This window comes from Ochotona princeps, chromosome 20, assembly GCF_030435755.1.
Source record: "Ochotona princeps isolate mOchPri1 chromosome 20, mOchPri1.hap1, whole genome shotgun sequence".
Lineage (NCBI taxonomy): Eukaryota > Metazoa > Chordata > Mammalia > Lagomorpha > Ochotonidae > Ochotona > Ochotona princeps.
The window spans coordinates 34,750,600-34,773,909 of NC_080851.1; the positions used below are offsets into that span (position 1 = coordinate 34,750,600).

Below are 23,310 nucleotides of genomic sequence, written 5' to 3' on the forward strand. Positions count from 1 at the left end.
CCAAGATGGGACAGTGGCATTCAGTGTGGCAGTTTAACCCTGCATGTCACAATACCTGCCCCAAGCTGATCACGTCTAAGAGGTATCAAAGATGGTTCCCTGTTTTGGGCTCCCTGGCTCTCAGAGCTCAGCCCTGGAGCCAGCTGCTGCGCCCCAAGGACACTCACACAGCCTAACAGAGGCACAGAACAGACACGAGAGCCTCGGAAGCCAGCTTAGAAGCAGGTCCCACAGCTCCGGGCTGTGGCCTCAGCCAAGGCCCAGGGCTCCCGAGCTCGAAGCTAAGCCATGCCGGATTCCTTAAGGCTGGGATACAAGCATGTTTACTGAGAGCTGCTGTGCTGGGACGACTTGTTCCTCAGCAATGAATAACTAATTCAACAACTGTTTCAACCGGGACAGGTTTTATAAACAACAACAAGCACTTAGTTCATGGGTGCATTCTTTGTATTTGCTTGACCTAACAGCCTTAAGTTCTGCTTGGGAAAAACCCTCTACTGGGTAATGCTGAGTAGGGTTTCCTCCCTGTCACAGATGGTTCCTCACCCAGAGCACTGTTTTATGGACCTGTTGGCTTCAGCTTTGGACATTTATTCTCCTTAAAGCAGAGGCAAAGCAGGCATGTGGGATTCATTTGATGGGACCTGTGGCCCCACCTTGTCACTGTCCCTGTACGACTATGACCCTTTTTAGGTCTAGGTTTAGTAACTTTTGAAACCATGGGGCCAAGTCAAGTCTGTTCCAATGCAGTTACCCTCACACTTCTTACTCAAATTCCCCTAAAGCCAAGGGAAAGCCCTCTGACATGGATCTCAGCAGACACATAAAACACACAGCATCTTCACTATAGGGAGCAGGTGTCTGGCCTACTTACTGGCCGAGTCATGCCACGTTCCACATCTGAACATTTAGATGCAGACCCCAAACAGCAGTGATGGCTTCCTGCCAGCCACGTGGAACACCCTGGATGCATTCCTGGATCCCAGCTTCACCCCTTTTCCCACCTGGCCATGGAGGACATGTGAAGGGAAAAAACCCATATGGCTCACAAATTTCTATTAAACATTCCATCATTGGGGCCAGCACTGTAGTGTAGTGGGTAACCTTGAGATGCTGTTAACCCATGGGCACCGGTTCCAGCTGCTCCACTTCTGTTCCAGCTCTCTGCTAATGTGCCTGGGCAAGCAGCAGCAGATGGGCCAAGTGCCTGGACCCCTTACACCCTTGTGGGAGACCCAGCAGCAGCTTCTGGCTCCTGGCTTCAGTCTTGGTCACGGAGGGAAAGAAATCAGTGGATGCGAGATCTCTTTCTGTCCTCCCCTCCCCATCGCTTCAACTCTTTCAAATTTATGGCCCAACACTTTCGATTAGGAAACACGGTTTAACCTCAAACCTAATTGAAAATGAAAATTTTCGGTGGGTGGAAGGGGCGGACAGGGCTGGCTTTGCTACAAACAGCAGGGAAGCTGGGGAAGACAGGGCCGGAGAGGGGACCAGCCTGGGGATGAGGGATGCCCTCCAGGCACCCGGGATAAGCATAAAGATGTATTTTCTAGGACTCTTCTTTGTAAAACAAAGTAGAGCAGATGAGAGCAAGTTTCTTTCCTCTTTCCTGTCCTTTTTTTATACTTGAAAAGCAGGGAGGCAGAGGATCTTCCATCTACTGGTTCACTCCTGAAATGCTTGCAGGAGGTGGACCAGGAGCTCAAGACTCAGTCGTGGCTTCCCACGAGTGTGGAGGGAACTCAAGCACTCACGGCATCACCTGCGGCCTCACACGGGCACAGCAGCAGGGCAGAGCCCTTCGACACGGAGCCGGGCAGCCCAGGCAGGGTCTGCACGGCTGTGCCAGGTGCCCACCCACGTCCTAGGGATTTGCAGTCATTGCTACAACTGTTTTCTCATGGCTATGTCTGAGAAATGAAAAACCAACATTCTCACACAGGTGATATTGCAAAAATGCGCAATCTGCCTGGATATTCTCTGTTGACGGTATTCTAACATTCGGTCATGCGCTTCCTAACAAGTGTGGAGGAGTCCGTCACGTTACACATGGGGGTGTCTCGGGAGGCACTTTCCCTCCGTTTACATAGTTATGTGAAAGGCAGAGTGACAGGGACGGAGAGCTCTTCCGAGTGCTGTTTCATTCCCTGAACATCCACAACAGTTGAGGCTGGGCCAGGCTCAGTCAGGAGTGGGGAACTCCAGCTGGTCTCCTCCACGGCTGGCATGCCCTGGACGTGAGCCCTCCTCGGCGACCTCCCCAGTTCCCTCGGCAGGAAGCTGGAGCAAACGCAAAGCAGCCAGGACGCACACCGGTGCTCGGCGCGGGACGCAGCTCGGTCGGCTGCACCCCACGGGGACCCGGGCTCGTTTTCAACTCCTATTGACATAAAATGTTCACCCTCCTGGAGAGCACTTCGACCCCAGCAGCCACAGGGAAATGCTAAGTTTTTCCAGAGCCAAGAATCACGTGATGAAGCTGAGTTTTCCAAAATGATCCTAACGTGTCACACTGTTAACCATGGAGAGAACGGCAACTGAAAGCGTTAAATCACCTCAGTGTGAGTGACATCTATGCGCACACACACACACCCCTTTCAGCTGTCCTCTTAGGGAGGAAACCCAGCTGAGGACACCACGCAGCGTGTAATGTATCAGAATTATTATGACCATCACCGTGCACGCCAGTGCGCAAGTCACTTGTTGACTTGTTGATTCTTCTATTTCTGATGAAGAACAATGGAATTCATCACCCGGGATGATAAAAGGGAAAATGCAATTTTCATAGGTCACGAGAAACGCCAGCACTCAGCACCTGGGATATGAAGAACACGTCTCGCACTGAGCTACCCTCTGCAGCCGAAGCAATAAAGGCCCCGAGAGCATGAGCCCAGATTTTTAAAAAGCCGTTTATTTTAAAAAACTGTCCAATCACATACAGGAGCAGATACAACTACCAAGGTGGGCCTGTGACAGACACCAGGGGGCGCTCACCACACGGTACCTGAACAAGGTGGGCCGGTGACAGACACCAGGGGGCGCTCACCACACGGTACCTGAACAACAAGGCTAAAAAACCAGGAGTGGTTGAGTGCTGAGCGGCGCCCAGGCTGGACTCCCCGCTGGATGGCTTGCAGTTAGTGAGTGAGAGGTAGAGTCCCAAGTGTAACAGCTGATGCCTCAGGGCTCCATCGCAAACAAAACACAAACAACACCCGTTCCCCTGCGCACAAGGGAAGCCTAGCCTATTTTTTTTTCCTCTTCCCAAATGGTTCAGCATTCCGGATCACAAAAGTGGCGTGTGGTGATCTTGGCATTTGTGCTTGGTGAACCATTTAGTTTTCTTCACCTTCCGATTCAGACTCTGGAAGAGAGGAAGAGAGGTCAGGTGTGTGTCCCCGGGTTTCGTTGTTTTTTAATCACAGACACCCTCCTGCTGGGCCAGCCAGGCGAGGGCAGACAAGCGGGGTGTTCTGCCCCTTTAGGCGCACCGCCCTTCCACCAGACGCCAACAAGCCGGGACGTGCTCCTGCAGAACAGAACTCCGACTCTTTGCAAACAATCCACCTTGTGTTCACCCTTATCTGCGGTTCTTAAACCTGGGGCTCCCACTGCTACTCAGCCAATAAAGCATATTTTGTTCTTTGCACAATCTACTGATTACCTAATTCCCCAACGTTCCACTCTCCTCCACCAGAATGGGCAAAAGGAGTGGTTTTTTATTTCTTTATTGTTAATTTTCATGGAGAAATTTTTGCTGGTTTGACTTCACAGAGGAGGACTAAAATGGAGACAGACACCTCCAGCGTCACAGTTTCAAGGAAGCCAGAATAATCCTGTGGGGATGTAGTTATCCTGAGGCACCAGGACAGAAGGTTTGCCGAATGGCCACCCGAGCTATGAAGGGAATCTTACCTTCTTCCGCGTTCTGCAACCACTCCACAAACTTCTTCATCTGGTCAAGGAAAACACTTTTGCCTTTGGCAACGTGGGCTTCTTTATACCATTTCAGTATTGCTTCTTCACTCAGAACATCAGCTGCAATTGTACACCACAGCCAAGTTACTGTGTATCCCAACACCTTCACTTACACAAGAAACCCCTGCAGCGCGATTAGAACCGAGGGCCCAAGCTCCTGGGCAGGTGGCAGGGCGCCAGCTCCGGGCAGCTGGCCTCATGGCAACACTGCAGATCAGACGGAACGCCAGCCTACAGGTCGCTGCTGAGGCCTGGGAGCCCCTCACACTGCAAGCTCGCCGACAGGATGCACAGCCGCTTGGTAATCTGGCCACTGAATCGGCAATTTCTTTCAGAGCAATCAGTGTCCTGCCGAATTTAACCATATCTTAAATGAAGGAACAACCTCAAATGATTGATCTGGTATGGGGATTTTTTTAAAGAAAGGAGAGAATGACAATGACCAAAAAAAGTGCACAGCAGGCAAGAACATCATGAACACTGAAAGAGCTTGCCGAGTGTGCTGTGGCGTCAGCACACATAAAACTGCACGTCTACACTCGCTCACTAATGACTATTTCCGTGAATTCGACTCACAGCAGCAGTACCTAACTGTACTACTTTAAGAAGAAAGACATTAGACAGTAACACTTGTTAAAAAAAAAAAAAAACAAACCTGTACAAAATCTGTTACCTAAAGTTCTGAATTCTGGGCCCACTGCCGTGGTACGGGAGGTACAAGCATCGCTAGCACCCCACAGGGGCACCAGTTTGAGGGGCCTCTCAAACAAACAACTCCCTCTGAACATCCTCAGGTTAGCACTAACTGAGCCTACTGAATTTCGAGGGCAGGGAGGGAAGCAGGCTCTGCCAATGTCCTCACGGGTCATTAGCTGTGATGGGAAAGGAGGTGGCAAGTGGGCAACAAGCATCGGTCACTGTCCCCAAATGTATACCCAGCCCATTCCAAGTGCTGAGAAAGCCGTGTGACATGAATAGGTCACCTGAATGACGTAGCTGCAGCTAATATGTCATGGTGACTTAGAAACAGAGTTAGAGTGGGAGCAGAGAGTCCTTCCATCTGCTGGTTTACTCCCCGGATGGGTCTAGGCCTGGCCACAGCCAGCAGCTTCCCTCTGCTGTCCCACTCGGGTGCAGGAGCCCAGAAACTCAGGACATCCTAGGCTGTTTTCCCAGTCTGTCAGCAGGGAGCTGGATTAAAACTAGAACAGCCAGCCCTTGAACCAGTCTGTGCCCACACAGGATGCCAGCGCTGCAGGCGGGTCCCAGCAACGAATTAATATCGTTTCATTTAAGGGGCATCACTTTCTCCTGACAAACACATTGCAGTATTTTTCTTCATAAAGATGGACTCCAGGAAACCTTGGGCATGAAGCGATGGGACAGCCTGCAGGTGGACAGCACCGATTCAACAGTCTGGAGTTGAGCGGCATCACTCGTGTGAAGGGATATGCCGCGACACAAGATGGCCCGCACCATCTGATTACCCAGCCAACCCCGGGTATCTGAGAAAACACAAACGGACAGAGCAGGGCCCTCAAACCCCCATGTGGTGTCAAGCTTCGTTCTGGCGAGTCACTGTGGGCAACCCTCGGGGGAGCCCTCCTGTCTCAGTGATCACAGCTCAGAAGACCCGGGTGGGATCTGGCCAGAGGGAACTCAACGACCAGACGTCAAGCAGGAGAGGCCATTCACTGCAGTGTCCCACTGTGTGAGTGCTCCGCGGGCTGCAGTGTTCTCAGGAAGCAAAGAATGGCACCTGGTTGGTGACTGCCAGGTTAGCGGCAGCCCTATTCCCAAGAGCCAGGAGGTGGCAGTGACCTGGGTGTGCACCCACGGATGGCAGGACAGAGAGAAGACGCACATGACGGAGCACCGTGCCACTGCAAAAGCAAGCTTGGGCCACTACGGATGACGTCACTGACTGTATTTCTCCGTTCCAAATGTTAAGACGATTAATGCTCTTTTCACCATAAAGAAATGAGAAATGTTTGAGGAGCTGGATAGGCTTATTCCGATTAGACATTGCAAATGTGTTCATGCATCTAAATAAAACAGGGTACCTCATAAATATGTATATATTAATATGTGCATAACACACAAACAGTATATATACATACATACATACATACCAACAAATAAAAAAAAAAATCACCCAGACACTTGTGGGTGAGAAGCATAGATCTACAGAATCTGAATATATAACTGAAATTCATTAAATGCTGTTAAAGGTTTTAAGATAGCTACTAATGAATCCTATAAAATTTTCACATTTTAAATCCCAAAGGCAGCCTTCAAAAAAGGACAAACACTGAAGGAAGAGAAAATATGGCTGACATCATTCCTTAATTTTCCTGCTGTACCACTCGACAGGGACAGCTCCAACACCACTTCATAACGTACAGAATGCAGCATTTTGCAAGTACGCTTTTTGCTCTCCTCATAAAGCCACATCCACCCCAGCCCCCCGAGACCCCAGAATCCCACTTTGTAGGCTCTGGGCATGCAGACTGCAATCGGTTAAAGCCTTCAGCACTCATATTTTTAGTGCTGGTTGTCATGGCAACCTAATCCTTACAAATACAATGAGAAGACATTCGATGTGAGGAGTCTAAAAATAGACTCTTCCTTGGGAAACAGGAGAGCCACTGGGCCAAGTAAGCGCAAAGCCTCATTACTGCATTAGGCTTTTTAAATGTCAGCTTTACAGCACGAGCCATGAGAAGTAATCCACAATTGCCAACCGCTGGATTATCACACACGATATCAGTACCTTCACGCACCATCCCCATGTGCCAGGAAGTGCCTGAGGCATGCGCACGCGCCTTCCCTCTCTGCACCTTGGCTGCTCATCATCCCGCTCCCAGTAACTCCCCCACGGCCTCTTGGGGGTGGTCACCTTTGTAGAAGAGAACCACGATCTTCTGAAAGGCCTTCATGAAGTGGATGTTGTCATAGCAGTACTCCTGGACCTTCTGCAGCAGGGCCAGCTCCGACTGGCCTTGGGAGCTGAACACAGCCAGGAGGGGAGCATATTGCTACAAACGGGAGTGGAAAGCAAAACCGTCACTTGTGGGAGAGGACCAGGGCCTGGTCCCCTGGAGCCCTAACCATCACGGGCAGGCTTGCTTAAAAAACACTCTCAGCCTTTCTCTGATCAGGCTGCATCTCAGAGGAGCAGATTTTTAAAAATCGCCAGCATCTTATTACTCTTGCCACACGTACTCAACAGGAGGCTACCTCTATTGCAGCACATTGCTGCGGCCACGACGCCCACAGCTTGCTGTGGAAATGGGCTCCCGTCCCTGCACCCCCAGAACAGGCCCTGCCACACCCAGACCCTCCTCTCCTCCCTGCCAGGTGGCGGACATAGCTTTGTTCCGTTGCTCCCACTGTCTTGGCTGCTGGTCCCTCAGAAAGACACTGTTTCCTGTGAGATCTACTCAAGTAAACAATTTCTTCCCAGGACACTTCTCAGGTCTATTCAATGCACACACGTTCCCCACTGTGAGAGGTGCGCCTGACTTCTGTTCTACTCGCATCCTACTCAAATATAAACAAGACAATAAAAATGAAAACGTATGTGCCTGCACAAATACTGACAGCCAACTGACGTGTCACGATTCCTACTTTCTAGACTAGTGTCAATTCAGTCTGTACTTTGCTGTTACTTTTAGGCCTACACTGGATGATTCTGTGGGTTTTTTTGATGAGGTTTTTGGTGAGAATTCACTCTAAGATATTTCACAGGCTCTGCTATCTGTAGCAACTGAGGCAGTGGCAAATGCAAAAAAGAAAACTAGAAAAGTGTGCGTTTGAGAGCATTTCAGCTGGTGTCCGTTTGTTCTATCCTTTCCTATTGCTTTGAGTGACAGAGAAAAAGAAAGGTGCTCCACCTACTGGTTCCCTCCCCGAATGTTCCCGAGAGCAAAGGCCTCAGCTGCAGCCAGGAGGAGTACAATCTCCATCTCGCCCGTGGGTGGTGGGGACCCAACCCTGGAGCCATCTCCACTGCCTCCCAGGGTCTGCATTAGCATGAAGCTGGAGCCAGGAGTCAAGCCCAGGAACCCAGCTGTGGCCCGTGGGCACCCCAAGTGCTAGGCTGTTGTATCTCAGGAGGTAGGAGTCGCTGGGCACAGGCCCGTGGGGTCCTTTTACCTTCAGGTGCTTGAGAGCTTGCTCGGCGACCAGCTCTTCCTTCTTGTTCCACTCCACGGCATTCATGATGCAGGCCCACAGGAGTCCAATCACCGCCGTTTCCGGAAGCTCATTCCTCTTCATTTCTTCTTTGACGTAAAGCACCACCTACGCGTCACAGAGGAGGGGTGAGAGGCAGAGGCTGGAGGCGGAGCTCCCCCATGTCCCTACCACCTGGCCAAAGCGGCAGTGCTTTCCAGGTCTCGGTTCTTAGGGCCCAAGAGGGAGGGAAAACAATGAAAACAGAGTGGACTGAGTGTAATCCAAAAATCAGCAGGCCCAGAGCAGCAGAGCACCACAGACGGCTGGGAGCCACCCTCACCTCCCGGGAGATGGGCTGCTAGGGGGCCAGTCGAGTGGGCAAACCTGGGCAGGCCAGACTGTCTCAGGAACTGAATGAGGCCTCATCACTTAAAACCTACCGGTAGGGCAACATCTGGGTTTACACAGGCCTTTCTCTACAGCACATTCCCCCAGACTGCTCTGGACGAGGCTCATGCCAACAGAGTGTACCAGCACAGAGCTCTGGTAGGCAGGGCTGCCCAGCGCATCATCCCTATCGAGTGCACCGCAATGCCTTGCTCCAGTGCTCACAAAGGACAGGCCAGGGCCTCAGAAATGGCAAGCAAGCAGCAAATGCCTGAAGCACTGTGACTTGTGCAAAAGCAGAACAAGCTGCCCCTGGGGAAGCTACAAGGTGAGAGCCGGCCCTGTACCTAAGAGTATTTTTTTTTTTCATTTGTGATTTCTTGCTTGGGACGACTGCTCTTTACTTAGTGCTAGGAGACTTGAGTCTTTGTTGCTGCAACACCTCCCTCTGCTGGATGATTATGGCAGGCCTGACACCCCCTGAGGGCCTGCAGGTCCCAGCAGGGCAGGGTGGTGAGGCTCCTGGGTCCTGACACCCCGTGAGGGCCTGCAGGTCCCAGCAGGGCAGGGTGGTGAGGCTCACAAACTTACAGCCAAGCAGCAACAGGACATCCCATCGGCTTAATTTCTATAAAGCCTAAGTTGGCAGTTTGCTTTTGTAGAAGTTGGTACAGGTGAACACCGAGGACTATACAGCGACAGCTCTGTCAATTCTGGGGCTGCATGGCTGTTGCCGGTGTGAGCACAGAAGTCTCTGGCTTAACCAGTCTTCTCCCAGGATGTGAGCTCAAACCTCTCTAATTCACATAAAATCCTGATGACTGCGGATTCCCCCCAGAAATTCTGTACTAGTTTGGGCAGTGTATGACCAAGCAGAAAACCCCTGGCAGTTCTGATGGTGAACGGCGCAGTCTCTTTGCCACCTGCAGTATCTGATTCAACCAGAGCAAGTCGTGCTGCGTGTGGCCATCACCACTCACTTCTGAAACTCCCGCTCACTGGAGGGCTCTGAACAGATGCCTTGGCACTGCGTTCGCCCCCACGGTCCAGGGAGGAACACACACGGCGGGGAGAGCATGCCCGGCGGTACCCACCTCCTTGATGGGGCACTCCTGTGAGAGCCGCTCCTGGAGCTCCTTCTGTAGCTCTTTCCTGGTGCCCAGGGACTGCTGCACCCGGAGGAAGTCGGACAGCTCCTTGAGGCCCGCGTCAGTGAAGTACTTAGCAAAATGATCCACGCTCTGCCGGTTAACCGGAAAGAGTTCCTGCGACAGGAAGACAGAGACTGTGAGCCACCAAGCATTCAACTGTCAGTGGACACCAAGGACAGATGTCTCACTTCCTTTACAACAGCTCCCATTTGGTGGCAGGTTTCCAAAAGAAAATAAATTGCATTGGTATATTTATTGAGCCAAGCATCTTCTACAAAGGAGAAAAACGCTAAGCAACTTGAGATTCACAGATTCTGAATTGCTATAAATGCTGGTCAGTTATTTTTACTTTTCCCTTCATGAAATATGGCAGGTGTCAATACACAACAAAACCTGCTGAATTAAATGCAAAGGAGAAGACTCTGAATAGAATTTGAATTGTTTTAAACTGACGAGGGAAGAGAAAAGGGAAATCACTCATCACAGCGTTTGCTTCGGTCGGTTCTAGTCACACCTGACACACCGGCAGGAGTACTCTGAGGACAACACCGACCAGTATCTTGCAGGCATCTTTCTGCCTTTTGAGAAAATGCCACAGCTCCTTGGCAACACCAGCTTGGCCACAGGAGAGAATTCCCTTCTGCCGATTACTCAGGGTGGCAGTTGTTAATTAAGCACGCAGGGAGACTGATTCTAAAACCACCTGGCCATTGCCTCAGCTTATTGCTAATTCTGATGAAAATGTTAACAGCAGTACATCATGGCCACTTTCCTATTTTCCATGTCGCCCTATCCTGTGCGGGAGAACCCCAACCTGCCCCGAGTTACAATCTAATCCTGTGGGGATTTTGGTTGGTTACCATGGAAATCCGGCAGCTTTGTTAGGCGCTCACATCTTTCAGACTGCTGCACAGTGGAAACAGGCAGCCCCCATGCCGATACTGCTCAGCTCTGCACAACCACGGCAGATGCTAAGGGCCATTACAAGTCTGAGCAGAGCTCTGCTGTGGGTTTGCTACAGCGCACAGGAACTCAGCAGTGGCTCCCTCATCAGCACTGAAACCCTGTGTCTCCTGTACGTCCCTCCTCTAGTTTCCCGTGTTGAGTCCCACATTTCAGAGGGGCAGAACACGGGGACTGGCACTGCGAGGCTGCCACCTGCAATGCTGGCTTTCAAGTCAGCACCGGTTCATGTTTCGGCTGCTAGGATTCCAGTCTAGCTTCCTGCCAATGTGCCTGGACTCGAGCACGTGGGACCCTGCCAACCACGTGGTTTTGGTCTAGTTGTCTGGGAGGGAAGTCAATCAGTGGATGGAACACCTCTTTCTGGTGGAAACCTCTATCCTCTCACCCCTAGACTTGCTAAGTCTATTTCTTAGGCTAGACAAAAACAGATGGAGACCAATGGGACAGTTAGAAAATGTAGATATTAATCCATGCTCATTAACCAGCTAGTCTTTGGCCAGCCTCTTCAATAAACGGTATAGGAAAAATTGAACTCCCACATGCAAAAGCATGAAGCAGGATTTCTACCTTACACCCGATACAAAAATCAACTCTAAATGGACTGAGGAGCTAAACCTACTACCTGTGCTGGCACTGTGGCAAAGTGGGTTAACCACCAGTCTGCAGCACTGGCATCCCATAATGGTGCTGGTTCATGTCCTGGCCAGCTGCCAACTTCCAACCCCACTCCCTGCTAACAGGCCTGGGAAGGCACTGGAAAACGGCCCAAGCGCTACTCAGATGCATATATAGCGTACATTGTCTCTGATTTTTGGTAATTAATTTACAGAGTACAAGAAAAATGTAATCTAAGTAGAGTTGTCATTTTGAGATTTGATTATTGTTCCTAGCCCTTGTCAATAATCTTGAGGAATAGTGGTTTTTCTACCTACTACTTGTTAAACTGTTTAGTTGAAGATTAAGCTGAAAGCAAGTCATTGCAAAAATTTAAAAAGTAGGAAGGTGGGAGCGTGAATGGGAGGCTAGCGTGAGGTGCAAATAGCATTATGCTGTGAAATCTGTATGGAAGAAACACTAGGAAAATTTTTTCACCTTATACAAAACAAAACAAAAATAAAAGAGGAACAGAGAACACCAGGGTTTTGGAGGGACAGGTTATAGTGACTGTATCTTGTTGCCAGTCCCCACCTGCTGTTCCTTGGGGGGTCTTCTAACAATCCCTCCCTACTATGCTTGTCTGCAGGGGTGGGGAGCAGGGGGCACTGCACTGACTTGCCAGGACCTTACGCAGTCACTTCAGGAGTTGAGGCACCGTGGCCCTGTGCTCTGGTCCAGCTGGGAGCCCACAGGCAGGGCTAGCCACCAGCTCAGCAACCTGGTCTCGTGGCTCTGAGGCATGCTCCAGGTCCTCCAGCCAGCAGCTTCCGGGAGCATTCTGCTCCTGCTCGCACCTACTGCACAGCTCCTAGGACCAGGCCCAGCAGAGCTGGACAATCTGCCAAACACACATCACTATCATCTGCGCCCAGCAACCAGGACCTAAGCCTCACTGTTCTTGATTACAATCACTGACACACACTGGATTTTCTCAGGGTAATCTTCAAGAGACAAAGGGAACTCTTAGTGACTGAGAACAGAAAAAAAAAGCACTTATAGTTAAGGTTCTTTTCAGTGCTGGCGGAGCTATCCCATGGGACTTGCACTAGCATAACAAAGAGGAAGGAGATGTTGGTAGTAGTGGTCTTTTAATTTTTAGAGTTTGTCTATGGGCCTACACTGAGCACAGCAAAAAGGCCGCTGTGTTGGTAATGCGGGCATCCCGTGAGGGCAGCTGGGTTGCGTTTCGACTGCTCCCTGCTAAAAAGCCTGGGAGAGCAGCACGGGATGGCCCGATGGGCACCTGGGTCCCTGCACCCACCCAGGAGACCCGGAGGAAGCTCTGGCTGACCCAGCCCCAGCAGTTACAGCCCACTGAGGACTGAACCAGCGGACGGAAGAATCTCAAGACACACCTGTTATTTCCCCAGAGAAGAATGCTGGGGAACAGAGAGAAGTAAGAACAAGACGTTTCTGCCGATTTTCCTGGAAAAACTCAAAGACTGAAAATAAAAACAACCCCCGCCCCCAAAAAGCCAGAAACATCCAAAGCAATGAAAAGCACGGAGCAATGAAATGGCTTGCTTTCCTCATTCATACCTGGAATATTTCCAGAGACATGTCTGCATGAGGCTTCTATTCTGCAGGAAAACTCCTTAACCCAAGTTTGAGATCAGTGCCTCCAACACTGTGACATCCTATGTACTTGGTCAATAAGACTGCTGGGATTTTTATCATGCTGATAACTAATACTTCTAGGAAGCCACTGGTTATAAGTTTTCATTCTACGATCGTATTCAGTGTGCCAACAAGCCTCCAGGTCTAGCATCTCCACCTGAGGCGGCTGATACACGTTTGAAGCACTCATGTGTATGAAGCTGCATGAGTTTATTCAGCAGTATTTCTTGTGTATGAAATCATGTACAAAGCACTATGAAACCCTTGCTATTCTTATGGAATGAATACAAAATTTCATGAGAAAAAGCCAACAAAACATCTCTGTACATTCACTGGGAGTTTTGGATCGGATCATGCCACTTATTTGTACCACGATGAAGATGTTAGTATGCCAGGTTCATGGCAAATTCATATAGCCTAGAGCCTGCCAGTCCCGTGGCAGACTGCGGCTGCCCTGAGGATTCACCCACCCACACCTGCCCACCGAGAAGCAGGTGCCCGCGAGGCCCTGACCAGAGAGCACTCACAAGCAGCCTCTTGTCAAGGTTGGCTTTTCTCAGCGAGGAGGTAACAGAGTTGGCGTCTTTCTCTGCCATCCAGGCCTTGAAGAGCTTGACGGCAAACGAGGCCGCGATGCCTGTTGAGACAAAACAGCTCCGTTCCTTCCCTGAGCAGGACTGGCAGGTTTCCTGCCACCGGCAAATAACTGCAGGTGTGATTTACTGTGATGGAAAAATCAAGTTAGAATCACTACCTGATTGACATTTTGCTACCTGATTTTAATTATATACTTACACACATATATATTTTCTTAATCTTTTTAAAAGGTGAACATCTTCAGTGGTTCCAGCCTCAATTTCACCTGTGTACTTCCCGTTTAAAGCAGGGGTCGAGAACGAAAAACCAAAACGTCATGGTCAGAAGATATTAAGACAAATATGCTGATAAATGAAGCAAGTACAAGAATGTGACTAAACGGCAGGTTAAGCCGCCACCTGCACTGCTCACATCTCAGTGCTGACGTAGGTCCTGGCTGCTTCACTTCCGATGGGAGAGCCGCAGCCAGTGGCCCCAGGACCCGGCCTGTTGCCACTCCCACGGAGGCCTGTTCTCAGCCAGTATGACCCTGGCTGTGTAGGCAGTGAATCAGCAGTCGGAATCTCTCTCTCTGCTTGTCAAATAACTACATCTTAAAAAAAAAATTAAGTGACCACTCTAAGTAGAGCTGTAGACAAAGCTGCGTCATATACTTTGCAGCTTTCGTATTTGTAAAACAGCCTTTAAAATTATTCTTAAGCTATAACATATCACGGCTGTTGCAGGCATTTATTTCCCTGTATTTTGAATGTAGTCATGAGGACAGTCACGCTAACCAGCGGACGGCTCTGTGGGCACTGCAAGTTCTAAGCCTGTGCTGAGGCTGACGGGAAGGAACCCACGGCCTGGACAGTATGTCTGCGCACCCTGAAGTCTGCTCCGCTTCTGTAGTTACTGCTACATCAGAAAGAAATGCATTCACATACCAACTTCACCCAGCTTCCAGTTATTTGCAAGTACTCAAATAATCAATTATTTATGGACATCAACTTTGCATGATTTTGATCACTTGAATAAGCAGGGAAACGAAGCCAGACTTTTATGTTAACAATTTAACATAAATTTTAAACATTAGTTCACTACATAGAAAATTTAAATTTATGCAACTCAATGAAAATCAAGTTAACACTATTCCTTTTTTCTCTCTCACCTTAGAAAACACTAGAAAAATCTTTGAATACACTGAAAAGCTGGAATAAATCACACAGTATCTAGAATCTTCAACTCTCTTCAGGAAAACACTTAAGCTGGAGTATTAACAACATAATAATAGTCTGGACTATTTTAAGTTAAGAACCTATAGTTTCTGAATACACTTTGCTTTTTGATTCACAATTCTCTCACTTAACCACAAAGAAACTGTAAGCCCTTTCATTACAGACATGAGGGAGGCTGGAACCAGATACACGCAGGAGGAAAAATCGCAAATGTTCTCAGGAATAAAACAGATGCTGTCACAAAAGGTCTTTTAATTAACTTTTAAGGAAAAAAATAATGTGTTGTGGTTCAAACTGTAATTTGAAAATCATTATCTTCCCACAAGAACACAGCACACTTTTGTTTCACTGTCTGAGCTCCACTGCCTGCGCAATTGCCCAAGCCGGGACGCCTGCGATTCCAGGGCGCTCCCTGCGACGCAGCTGCAGAGTTCCATGGGGACGCCCAAGCAAAGGCTGCGCATGTGCAGGCCTCCGAGGAAACAGACGAGGCAAGAGGTCTAGACTACAGTGAAGAAAAGGTGTCACAGGCGGCCGGCCATGTCGTGTCCAAGGGCAGAAAGATCTTATGTCCCTGCAGCAGAAACCAGTCCTGCATGATGAAGCATCGTCCCCACACAGGGTGACAGGAACATGGAAGCTGGGGGAAATGGTTTGGACCAGCTCATTCCCTTGTGCACGCTGGGCCCAACAGCTGCCACTCTAACCGGCTGTTAGCCCTGAAGCATTCCCGTGCAGGCGTGTGTTTTCTTCTTGCCTCCCTTAATGAACACGCAAAATCCTTTTAGCACTAGAAGGCACAGACCAGAGGTGCTTCGAAAAGTTCACAGGTAACAGAACAGACAGGGAAGCTTACTGTGGTGGAGAAACTTGAAATGCACACCCATGCCCCGGCCCTCAGCCCCCGGAGCTCCCTGAAGCCCCCTCACACACAGGGGTGCTCTGCTGCGGGAAGGCAGGATCCAGAGTGACCTGCGGCCGGGTTTCTGCAGAATTACCTTCCTTGACCAGGTTGTCGGTGAAGAGGCTGGTGAGGATGCTGGCTGGAAGGGTGCCATTGCCCAGCAGGATCCCGGACAGCATCGCCAATTTTGTCTGCTCTGTTTCAGAAAAGGCTTTAAGGAAGAGGAGAAGCTGTGGGTCAAACAAAAGAAAGCATGTGTAGAAGGCACAGGGTGGCAGTTGGAAGAAAACAGCTGCGTGTCTGCCCAGGGCCCGCGATGCCCGGGCACAAGTCCTGTGCCTGGGCAGGAGAGGGGCTAGTCTCTGGAACATGTACATGAATGTTCATGGAAATTGTGCATTGTGAAAACACAAACAAAAACAAAACCTATGCAGGGATTTCAACGCTTTCTGTTGCATCACCTTCCCCCAAGGATTTCCAAGTCCTTTTATATCCAACTATAAATGGCAGGGTGTCAACTCGGATCCTTCTAAGTTCACTCACACACAGCCACAGAGACTATTCACAGGACGAAAGTGACACGCGAGGCAGCAGGAAGAGAACGGCATTTTTCTATGCACATGACAGAAGCTTAAGAATGCACACTGGGCACAGGTTTTCCAAAACACCCCAGATCCCACACCTCTTTAGGAGGCCCCACGCCCACACCTGCTCCTCCGCGCACCAGTGGAGCAGGGGAAGGCCTGAGCCCTTACCGCCCACCTGGGAGACAAGGACACAGCTCTAGGTGTCTGGCAGCAGCCAAGGGGAGTGGACTAGTGAGTGAAAAATTCACTACTTTTGTCTCTATTGATCCATTTTTGCTTCCTGCGATCTCTTTTCCAGAGTTACATCTTTTTAAAAATGAGTGAAAGGTAGCTCTAAAATAAAATGTGACACTGTGTCCTTAAGCACATTAATAAAACCACCATCAACACATGTAATGCTAAGGAAATGGGACAAACCCAGACCATTCTGAATGAGTCACACTGACAACAGATGCTGTATGTTGACAGTTGACATTGAAACACAAATATTATGTCTATTCCATAATATTGCAAATTGCTGTTGATGTTATATTGGGACTCTTAATTGACTGGGATGATATTCTACCAGCTCTAACTTCGGACCAGAAATGGTCTCTCCAAGAAACTGTTCAACCCATCTGGACAATAAGTAGCTGGACTCTATGCTTGGTATATGTTTGCAAGGAAAGAATCTTGATTGAATTTGAACTGTAATACTGCATCAAGGTGGAGGAATCCACCAGGGGGGAGGGGAGGGGAGGGGTGGGGGGATTCCCAGAGCCTATGAAACTGTCACATAATGCAAAATAATTAACAACAACAAAAAAAGAGCTAATGATCTTTACCAAGGATTTAATTTTGTGGAGCGCATACTGTGACAAATTTATTTAATTCTCTGGTAGAAAACTAGGAGAAACTTCAATGGGCATATTCACATCCACACACTAATAAACTAGTAGATGTCTCAAAAAAAAGAAACACAAATATTATGAAAAAAACAAAAAAAACTTTCATAATCATATTCATGTGAGTGAAAGTTGTCAAAGTTTGTAAGAATCGAGAAGCAATGTGAGTGATACAGTCAGAAATAATCAGTTTACTTGAACTCTTCCAAACTTCTTTCATCACGCCCATCTTCACACAAAGTACTTGTTAATCAACACCTAGCATGTTTAAAGAATGAATCATTTACGATCCATAATTTCTTTCATTCTGAAAAAAAGTTAATATATAGTTGTTGGATAGCTCAACAGGGGAGAGTAATAAAATGTAGAAAACACTCTCTGTCCCTTGGGAGCAGTGTGATGTGTTCAGTTCTAATTCCAATGTAGTTTGTAACAGCCAAGATCTGCTGATGGTGTCTGCTACCTTTACGTGTCTGAGAGTCTGTAACAACTTCAATCTCCAATTATAAGGTCGTACAGCTCAACGAAACTAAGTCATACGCCAAAGGCCAATGTATTCTTCATTACTGTGAGGAACATCTTTATAAGACTTGTGTAAAATTAAGAGGTAAATTATCTACATGCAAAGTTATTTTGAAATCCCTGTAAGATTTTTTTCCTCATAAATCACATTTTCTATGCAACCGATTTTCACCTACAGCACAACACCAGCCTTGCAAGAAAAAAAAATGATAGAGGAAGAGTTTATTATATAAAATATACACATGAATAATAATAGTTTATTATTATAATTAGATGTCTGTAAAAGTATCCAAACACAAACCTGCAATGTTAAAATGGATTAGAGAGACTGATACTATGGTATGGTGGGTAAAACCGCCACTTGTAGTGGCAGCATCCCATACAGGTGGCAGTTTGAGTCTTAGCTGCTCCACTTCTGATCCAACTCCCTGTTAATGTGCCCAGGAAAGCAGTGGAGGCTGGCCCAAGTCCTTGGGTCACGGCACCCACATGACGAACCTCGAACAAGCTCAGGATCCTGGCTTTGGACTGACCCAGCTCTGGCTGTCAGAGCCATTAGTGGAATGAATCAGTACATGGAAGATCTTCTGTAACTCTATCAAGCAAACAATTCTTAAAAGACATGAAATAATACACAGCAGCAGCATGCTACAATGCCCAAAGAGAACTAAACAGGAGCAGCTCTGGCGAGGGGCTCGTAACCGTAAGGCCAGTACCTCCCACCAACTTGAAGATACACTGCTCAGAAAAAGCGCTCAAGTCACAGCTGGGATCTCCACATCCAAAGCCAGACTTCTATCCCACTGCACTGTGCCTTCTCCATGAAAAGAATTCTACTGCGCATTGACTGCTGGACTGTCCGCTTCCACGGGTTTTACTAAAATCGTCCCAACAGTATGTTGAGTCTTATTTCAGCATATATCTTTTTGTGGTTCTGAGTGTAAGTTCTAATGAGATCAGAGATTATATTCTGTGTAACTTCCTATCGAATATATTTCTTCCCAAAGATATGAGGGTGTGATCTGTTATATTCGTTTATTAAACAAACATTGACCCAAAACTTGCTAGCCAGCACAGTAAGCTAATCCTCTAACTGTAGTGTCAGTATCCCATAAGGACGCCAAATCATGTCCCCAGCTGCTCCACTTCTGACCCAGCTCTCAGCTGACTGCCTTGAAGGCAGAAAAGGATGGCTCAGGTTCTTGGGCTTCTACAGCTCCTGGGAATGCTGGAAGAAGCTGCTGGCTCCCAGCTTTGTGTATCTAAGCTGCAGCCATAGCAGCCACTTGTGGAATGAATCAGTGGATGGGAGATCTCTATGTGTCTGTCTGTCTGTCCTCTCCCCCTCCCTCCTAATTCTGACGTTCAAGTAAATCTTTAAAAAAGAAAAAAAAAATTTCTATGTCCATAGCACTTCTGACTATGACTGAGAATGCAATCATTCTGTCACCTAGAGTAGACAGGTATTATTACAAGAATATTTACCTTTTTCATTTCATCCTCGAATGCCTTTTCCAAATACTTGTATCTCCTGATGAGTTTGTTGAAGACCTAAACATGAAACAGAACAAGCATATATTCTGTAAGCAATTTTAAAAGGCACAGAGGAGGTGTAGAAACTTAGTATGAGCACATTGCAGATTTACAACTATACAAACAGGTGATGAAACAGACTGTCCCTGTGTAATGAGAACTGTAAGCATTTCAAGAGAGTTACTGTGACCTAAGGAGAAAAGGAAGATCAAACCCACTTGTGGGCTACAGCGAATTCACTCTGGAATGTATCAGGCGGAGAAACCCAAAACAACTCTGGCCAAGAGAAACTGAGTGGGATTTTTAAGCCGGAGACACTGACGTGGACAGCTGCAGATAAGAGCGCTCAGATAACGACCTGGAGAAGAGTCCAGCAGATTCCCCTCTGGGTGGACAACAATTGTTTTCTGGCTCCCACAATCAGTTAAAGCCGAGCAGGGCTTCCAGCTCTCAGCAGGCCTCCAGACTGTCGGGTTCTGAGCAAGGGGTTTGTTTCAAAAGGAATTTTGTAAATTTTTTATTAACTGCCTTCTCATACACTCCAGCTAGCTTCTTTGCAATGGATGCCAGTGCTTCTTTAAGAGACTGAGATGGGAGTGTGAGACTGAGAGGAGTTACGGTAAACCTCAGGCTGGTACTGTGGCATGGCACCAGGCTCTAATATGGGTGCCAGTTTGAGTTCTGTCTGTCCCACTTCCTATCTAGCTCCCTGCTAGCAGCTGGTAAAGTAGCAGAGGACGACCCACAGGCTTGGGTCCCTGCACCCATGAGGGAGACCGGAAGAAATTCCAGGTTCTGGGCTTCAGCCTGGACTAGTCCTGCTGTGCGCCTGTAGAGCTACCTGTAGAGCTACCAGTACAGAGGGAGTCCCACTCAAACATCCCCATCCATTTCTCTCAATCTGACCACACCTCTGACCAAGCTTTCCTGTTGGTCTACAATTACGCAGTCCTTACAGAATCACAAATCAAAGCTTTCCGCACATGAAAAATAAAAGGATCTGTAAAAAATCCCATTTAGGTCGCAGGAAGAGGCAGACTCCCATATCTCCGTGTATAGGAAGATGGTCTGAGTTGGCACTCCAGGTCTTCCCATCCAATGTCTACACTGGAATTCAAACAAGAGAGAGTGTAGCCTTGTGTCTGCATTCATTTGCTCCAGAAAGGAATTCTATGGGAATGAGCAAGCAGGTCTTGCTGTTAATTAGCAGACCTGTAAATATGAACATCATATAAAAACATACAAATATAAAAATTATATAAAATAACATAATTTCTGCTAAATACCAGAGTGGAGATTAGAACTAAGAAACTGTGATCCCTTTTCAGCTGCCTTTAATCAATAATCAAAATGGAAGTGGGACATTCTCAAAGACCTGCTGTTGAACTGAGCTTGTGTGTACACACACACACACACACACACACAGAGTAAAGAATTCCCAGTGGAAAGGTTAGATTGTGGCACATTGGCTTAACCTCTTTGCCTCATTACAAAAACAAACATTAGGTCAAAAACTTTGGGACCCTGCACACATGAGAGACCCAAAAGAAGCTCCTGGCTTCAGATGGGCTCAACTATAGTTAATGTGGCCATCTGGAAAGTGAACCTGATGAAACACGATGGCCATGGCCTCGTGGTTAAATCCTCGCCTTGCACGCACTGGGGTCCCAGTTACTCTACTTCCTATCCAGCTTCCTGCTTATGGCCTGGGCAGGGAGCAGAGTACTGCCCAAGGCCTTGAGACTCTACACCCACATGGGAGACCCAGAAGAAGCTCCTGGTTCCTAGCATTGGTTCAGCTTAGCTCTGGCTGTTGTGGCCACCTAGGGAGTGAACCAGTGGATTGAAGATCTTTCTCTATTTCCTTTTCTCTGTAAATCTTCCTTTCAATAAAAACATAGGAACTTTTTTAAACAAACAAGCATTGCCATTGGCTCATGGCTCCAGCAACTGGGAGACCTGGGCTGTATTTCTGATTCCTAGTTCATGGTTCCATCTTGCTCAGATTCCTTTGTGCTCACGTCAAAGGGCCCCCTCTAGGAAAGGCTCTACCTGAGCATAATTCCGGATGGTCTCGTGATCTTCATTTGCTGAGAACACACAGTGGTTGGTCATCTTGGTCTTGTCACCATCATCTATGCGTGTTCCTCCTGGGGCTGGGAAAGAGAAAGTTACTATGGTGAAGACCCCAGAACTGATCAACTCAGGCACCACAGGAAAAACAGCAGGAGTCGAATCAACATGAACAGCAGGTCATGTCTGCCTTCACTGAAGGACACGCATGTGCAGATATGCACCTGTTACTCTGGACACATCAATTCAGGGCAAAACCAATGGGCTGTTCCACTGCATAGCCCTCCACAGCACATACAACAACATTGGTCCAAATCCTTACTTTCCATTGGATACTATCACTTTAAGTTTGTTTTTTTTTCCCAAACACTTCCTCAGCCATGGCAGATGTACAGCCCATGCTCAGTTCACTTAACTCCATGATTCTCAGGGTGGCTCTTGATATTTCTTCCACATTAGGACAAGGCTCTCTCTCTCCAGTTCATTAGCTATGGGGTTGACCATACCTGACTCCAGCACATCTTTGAGGCTCCTCCTTGGTAGGTGTTACAGTTGTTTGGCTGAATGGTTCATACCCTGACCACCTGCCCTTTGTATCTGATGGCCCTGCAGCTACATTGGCTGAGAGTGAATACTTAACCCTCTCTATTCCTCATGGGCCACACCCAAACCATGCGCATGATCAGCTCCCTACAATGTTAACTTCCCTGTCCCACGGGTGCCTCCTGTAAGTTTCGCAATGGGTGATCAACAGAGTAGAAGCAGAACGCTGGCTCTTCTATTTTCCTATTCCATGTCATTGTGCTTAGGGCATGAGGCTCGAGCAGGCCAAGCAGAAGCTTCACCAGCCTCTAACATCTGTACTAACACAACACAGGGTACTGAGGAACCAACTGTAAGCAGAGACTGCTGTGACTACGTATTTCAGCATACAACAGCCTGGACTGAACCTGTCATTTTTTTTGGTGTTTGGATGCAGTCTACACACAGGCATCTCTGTTAGCAGGCAAAGGAAAACATGAATGTCTTTATAGTTTAGGCCAGTGGGCTTCAGATATCAACCTGCAGTTTTAAGTAATTAGTTAGAAGGAAAGAGATCTTCCATCACTGGTTAACTCTCAAGACGGCCACAAAGACCTTAGCTGGGTCACACGGAAGCCAGGGGCTTCATCCTGTGCTCCCATGTGGGTGGTAAGGGCCCTTTTCCTAGCCTTTGGCTGAGTTAATTAATAATCACTTTATGAAAAAATTTAATTACATCTTATAAATAAATATGACCACCTGGAACAAAATTTTATTAAGATTGTGGGCAAATGATTCCCGTGTGATACAACTTATATCACTAGGTCAGAAATTACATCTGCAGATTTCCACCTATGTGGAAAATTAAAAAAATTTCATTTATTTGCAGACAAAATAAAACACTTTTACATGTTTATAATATTGCTACAGCTTGCAATAGAAAATTTTCCTTCCTCATACGGGGACTAAGTATCATTTTGTTAATTTTTGTCAGAGAAAGCTTGCTGCTTCTGTTCTTGAGGCAGAAGTAAAGGGAAAGATATTTCTTACAGCTAGCTTCCATTCGAAAGGCCAAGCTAAGGGCTGGTCTGATCGCTCAGTTGGATAATCTTTCACCTTGCAGCGCCAGCATCCCATATGGATAAGGGGTTCATATCCCAGCTACCCTATCTCCCATCCAGCCCCCATGACATGGCAAACCAGTGGAGGATTTCTCGAACTTTGGTATCCTGCACACACACGGGGACCTGAAAGAATCTCCTGGTTTCAACTAGCCACCTGGAAAGTGAACCAACGGATGGAAGATCTTTGTTTCTCCTTTTCTTGGAAAAACTGTCAGAAGCAATATGTGGTCTTATAATAAATGTGTTCTGTCCCTCCCCCACCCACCTAGGGGAAATAATAGGAAAATGGTAAGTTCCTTAGGACAAAATGGTTAAGTTTCTTTTCATGCATGAGATATGGTTCTGTGCATAGTAGGTACTCAGCAAATGTTCCTAAAGCATTGGTTCCTCAAGAGTTAAATTACTGAGT

At 47.7% G+C, this 23,310-nt stretch overlaps 1 protein-coding gene across 2 annotated transcripts in view; it reads right to left on the bottom strand.

Moving 5' to 3' along the window:
• Positions 1-2,896: 2,896 nt before the first annotated feature.
• The window catches only part of BZW2 (basic leucine zipper and W2 domains 2), a 43,434-nt gene continuing 23,020 nt past the window's right edge, over positions 2,897-23,310 (bottom strand). Inside the window, exons 4-13 of one of the 2 annotated variants that reach the window (XM_058677959.1) lie at positions 21,235-21,338; positions 19,135-19,200; positions 15,751-15,886; positions 13,466-13,575; positions 9,642-9,812; positions 8,140-8,286; positions 6,881-7,019; positions 3,919-4,041; positions 3,060-3,367; positions 2,897-3,007 (exon numbers count right to left, since the gene is read on the bottom strand). In XM_058677959.1, coding sequence (XP_058533942.1) covers positions 3,339-3,367; positions 3,919-4,041; positions 6,881-7,019; positions 8,140-8,286; positions 9,642-9,812; positions 13,466-13,575; positions 15,751-15,886; positions 19,135-19,200; positions 21,235-21,338 — 1,025 coding nt within the window. In that variant the 3' untranslated portion in view covers positions 2,897-3,007; positions 3,060-3,338. Of the gene's footprint in view, positions 3,008-3,059; positions 3,368-3,918; positions 4,042-6,880; positions 7,020-8,139; positions 8,287-9,641; positions 9,813-13,465; positions 13,576-15,750; positions 15,887-19,134; positions 19,201-21,234; positions 21,339-23,310 lie in introns of those variants that run through there. The other variant, XM_012926102.3, reaches the window with a different exon arrangement.